Source organism: Sinocyclocheilus grahami, unplaced genomic scaffold (genome assembly GCF_001515645.1).
Source record: "Sinocyclocheilus grahami isolate Dianchi unplaced genomic scaffold, SAMN03320097.WGS_v1.1 scaffold1043.1, whole genome shotgun sequence".
Classification (NCBI taxonomy): Eukaryota; Metazoa; Chordata; class Actinopteri; order Cypriniformes; family Cyprinidae; genus Sinocyclocheilus; species Sinocyclocheilus grahami.
Genome location: NW_015506222.1, coordinates 1 through 5,021, shown reverse-complemented (window position 1 = coordinate 5,021; position 5,021 = coordinate 1). Strand labels below are relative to the sequence as shown.

The window sequence follows — 5,021 nt, the reverse complement described above, 5'->3', positions numbered from 1 at the left end:
TGTAATAACTTCCGATTGCCGTCTAATGTGTGTTTTGGCCATGTAATGTTGCTAAAATTAAATATGTTACTACCTCTGACTCCGAGTCAGAGCAGCGCTCATGGAAGAGAGAACACAGACAGACAGCGCTGGAAGCTGCTAATGCTCATCAGTAAATCAGTGGAAAATAAATAGAAATCATGATTCTGTCTGAGCTATGCTTTTTAAAACGAACACGCACTAGTGTAAATGTAGCCTAACAGATGTGTAAACTGAAGACTATTTGAGCTTTATTAAAACTATTTGCACTGATTTATTGTGTTGGTTACATTTTGTTCCTTTGTGCAGTGGCTCAGGAGATGAGTCTTTGAGTTGGTATAAACATCAACAAGCTGAAAAATAAAACCAAAGTTTTTTTTTTTTTTAAGATAATGTAATCTTGTTAAAATTGATTTAATAAAATTGGTATCGAAAAAAGTATCGTTCAGGAACCGGTATCGAAGTCAAGGTATCGGTATCGATATCAAAAATTTTTGAACGATACCCAGCCCTACTGAATATAATAATTTTCATATATAGTAAATTGCTTGCGCCTCAGAGCGAGCAGACGAAACACAATAAATGCTACCATTGCTTTCGGAGGTGGATGCCTGCTGTTTGGGAACGCATTCGTGTCAGACAGTTCTGGGAGGCAATTATACAGAAATAGTTTAATGACAGACTTTGCTCAGGCATTTAAGAATGACTGTAACATTTCAGATGCTGTGAAACAAGATCGGCCCGCTGGTTATTCAGGTATTGGCGTCCCATAGCGCAAAGTCACGTGACTCACGTCTTTGATGCACATGGAGGAATTTATTCTGCAAATGTGTTTCCATCTCCCATTATTCGCATTAACCCTTTTTGGCACAAGTCAAAAAACACCTCAAATGAGCATAATGTATTTTATTTATTTTGCGAATTTCTGAAATTTGGTGTTTCCATTACTCGTTTCTGATGCGACACGTCGAAATGCGCATAAACAAGCACAGGGAGAGTGCAAAAACAAATTAGAGTGAACTGCAGCAGCAGAACCTGTTTACCAAGAGCCCTCGGGTCCTGCCGCATAGTGCACCCAGTCAATTCATACTGCTCAGATGGGATCAATTGTGTGTTTCCATTTATAGAGAGACTTTGTCCTTGTTGTCTTTCTAAATTTGTTTGCATCTGTGTGTCTGCAGACTCACCCGGAGTTCCAGCCAGCGCTAACGCACACCAGCTCTTCCGCGGCTTCAGCTTTGTGGCCTCTAACCTGGATGAAGAACAGCCGCTGGCCGAGACCAAGCAAAATTCTGTTAACCCCATTGTACAGGTGAGCAGGACTCTGAGAACTCTTATGGAGATTTATGATGGCAACCATCCACAAGTCACTCAACATACCTTAGCGAGTGCATAGCAACATGTTATAAGCTACTAAAAATACTGTAGCAAAAGTATAGAAACTAAAAGCTATTTTAAAAAAATACTGAAAATACATTAACTGTTGTAGCAACATGCAAAAACAACTCAAAATGCATATAGCGACATGTTAAAAGCCACTCAGAATTCCTTAGTAAACCTATAACAACTAAAAGCCATTCAAAATACCTTAGCAGCCACATAGTGACACGCGAAAAACAGTTAAACTACATTAGCACATGCAGCAACATGCTAAAATCAACTCAAAATACCACAGCTGCACAGCCACATGCTAAAAGCCACTTAAAGTACCTTAGAAAACCTAAAGCTTCTAAAAGCCATTCAAAATACATTAACAACCACATAGTGACATGCAAAAAACACTTCAAATACCTTTAGCAACATGCTAAAATCAAATCAAAATACAGCAAATGCATAGTGAATGCTAAAGATCACTCAAAATACCTTAGCAACTGCTTAGGAACGTGGTAAAAGATACTCAAAATAACTTGTATACTAACTAAGGCTACGTTTACATGACAACGATGTAGTCAAAAACGGAAAAGTTTTTCCCTTGCATTTTTAAAAAGTTTCACGTATACACGACAACGTTTCAAAACGATTCACGTTTACACATATCCGTGAAAACGGCCAAAAACAGTGTATTACGCATGCCAGGCCAGTAGTTGGCGCTGTCACCTTGTTAGTAAACAGTACCTGTAGGGAATTGACGATTATTCGTTGTATGTGACGCGTCTCCGCTGTTGGTTGTAATATTGGTGAAGTAAATCCACACTTTGCTGAAGAAGCGTTAGCAAACTCTTGAGCAGCAACAACCATGTACTCCGCCATTGTTGTGTATGTTTGTTCGCGCTTGCCTTTAAAATCGACACGTACTGCGCATGTCTACATACCTAACACGTACTACGCACGCGCATGACGTCACCGTTTTCAAAGATTCCCGTTTTGGGTGTTTGCACGGAAACGATAATGGTGGCGTTTTTAAAAACTTGCACGTTGAAGCCCGTTTTCAAAAATATGCGTTTTCAGTCCCCAAAACTCTGTTGTCGTGTAAACGAACAGGCAAAACGCATAAAAAGTTTCCCGTTTTTGGCTGAAAACGTTGTCGTGTAAATGGCCCCTAAAAGCCATTCATAATATTTCAGCAACCACATAGCGACATGCGAAACACTTAAAATACCTTAGCACATGTAGCAACATGCTAAAAAAACAACTGAAAATAGGGCATAGTAAGATGCTAAAAAAATAATTTAACACTCTAAATACCTTTAAAGTACCCTAGCAACCACCCACATCACCTATGCATCAATGCCGCAAATTTTGCACTGGCAAACTTCACCTCCCATTTCTTCAGAAAATATACAGATGTATTTTCGTTCGTGATGCAAGCATGCCCGCAGTAGTCATGATGACACAACAGAGTGATGAAAAATAATCAATATTTCACTTATGCATGCTTTGCTACATTGAGGGCTAGTTGCTGACATGTAAGAAATATTGCAGTCAGCCGAGCCAAAGTTGTTTTCTGTATCCGTTTAACCTTGGTGGCTGTACACACGCAGTCAATTCAGACCTATTCCTCAGGGAAGCACTGTTGTGTTGCACAGCACAAAACAAGAAGAGAGAGAAGGAAAAAAGAGCCCCGTGTTACATAAGCTGAACTAATTCTGCCAGATGGTTCATACCTGAAGAGCTGCTTTATTGAAGTATCTGAGCTGAGGCTGCTGAGAGGCTGAATGAGATGTATTGATTGGCGGGAGCGCACTGGCACACGAGCGCCGTTGTCTAGAATAGATCATTGTGATCTGATGTGGCATCTGCCGAGCATACGATATTAACTTACTTTGATAGCACTCATGAACATGCATGAGTGCAACTATTTGTAGAGAATTTCTAAACCTGTGCGCTGAATTGCTTTTGTTTTCGGGAGGCGTTTCGTTTACCTGAAGATGCTGTCGGTTATTTGCATCTGTGACATATATGTCTGTTTCACTTTTAGCCGATGAATATAAATGTTTCTCCATGCACTGTTACAAAGCACTGAAGACTAGATTTGTATTTCCTGAAGGGGGAAAAAAAATGCTTGCAAGGTAGCAAAATAATGGTGTTAAAGTTTTAACATCAGGTTACTCCTGGAGGACAGTCAGTGCAGTGAGTGTGTTGTAAGATGCTTGGGGTTAAATCATCATCTACAGTGGACACTGAAGCCACACTTCAACATGCATGAATGCTATTGCATTATATTACAATAAATGAAAAAATTGCTCAAGAAAGGAGACTGTTAGTGGAACATGTCCACAGTTGAAGTAGTGTTGTCATTTTACCACTCATAATGTCATATAATTACTCAGTATATGAATGCGTGTTGTTTTATTGCAGCAACTTCATGGCAACAACATTCATTTCACTGACGGCTATGAGTTGAAAGAAGATATCGGCATTGGAGCGTATTCGGTCTGCAAACGTTGTGTCCACAGAATCACCAGTGTGGAGTATGCTGTCAAAGTAAGTATGACATCTAATCCTGAAAAGCACTATGCTCTTCGTGTGACAAAGCACACAGTGCAGAGTGTTATTTAGTGAACAGCAGAGGCCGTGGCTGTTTCAGGAGAGGTTTTTTGATGAATTGCCATAGAGGACAGCATCACTCAGTGTCAGTCGAAGCTTTATCAGACACCGCTGTGACCAGCCCACTTCTTTTCAGATTATTGACAGAGCCAAGAAGGACCCGTCTGAAGAGATCGAGATTCTTCTGAGATACGGCCAGCACCCAAACATCATTACTCTGAAAGATGTGAGTCACACTTAAAAAAAAATACAAATAACAAATGTTACTTAAGTTTTATGGAGACCCCCTAGACTAAAAAATATATATATATATATATATATTTAAAAATTTAAATTATTTATTTTTTTTTAATCTGTGCCCATAGTTTTTGTAATCTATATAACTTTTCTGTCTAAGTAGATCTAAATATATATTATTTTATCATGAAGATAAAATGATATTAAATTAGTTAATAGAGGTTTCCTGTTTTCAATTTCATAAAGTGTAGTTTTCAATAATACATTTCTATTTTGCCTATACATGTTTATTGAATTAAATTGGATTATAGTAGGAGACACTTAATTTCACAGAATGCTCTAATTTACTTATTTACTTCTAATAAATAGTGGATAGATTCCAATTTTGATGTCAATGTTCTTTTAACTTTTTTGATGAAGTTAAGTCTGAATTTTGGTGTGATTAGCTTGGAAAAAACATATAACTTAGAAAATTGCCTAATTAGTTGGGCAAAAAAAAAGTATTCTTCATATCAGAGAATAAGTAGACATAATTAGTGCAAATTAAAATGATTTTCTTACTTAGTATTTATATTGACTTGTTTTCTAGTACAAATATCGAAACATTCTTGATTCAAGATGAATTTACTTGAAAAGCAAAATGACTAAAGATATTAAGTCTTGTTTTCTGAAAAGAAAATTAACAATATTTTGTTTAGAACGAGACACAATATCTGCCAATGGGGTAAAAAAAAAATTAATTCAAAGGGATTATTTTATTATTATTTTTCTTACCCCAT

The 5,021-nt window shown here is 37.5% G+C and overlaps 1 protein-coding gene across 1 annotated transcript in view; it reads left to right on the top strand.

Moving 5' to 3' along the window:
- The window catches only part of LOC107566059 (ribosomal protein S6 kinase alpha-2-like), a gene marked incomplete at its 3' end in the record, with an annotated part of 57,017 nt that extends 52,786 nt beyond the window's left edge, over positions 1 to 4,231 (top strand). Inside the window, exons 11-13 of the mRNA XM_016251433.1 lie at positions 1,116 to 1,330; positions 3,817 to 3,942; positions 4,142 to 4,231. Of these exons, the coding sequence (XP_016106919.1) occupies positions 1,116 to 1,330; positions 3,817 to 3,942; positions 4,142 to 4,231 (431 nt within the window). The remainder of the gene's footprint in view (positions 1 to 1,115; positions 1,331 to 3,816; positions 3,943 to 4,141) is intronic.
- Between the last annotated feature and the right edge of the window lie 790 nt (positions 4,232 to 5,021).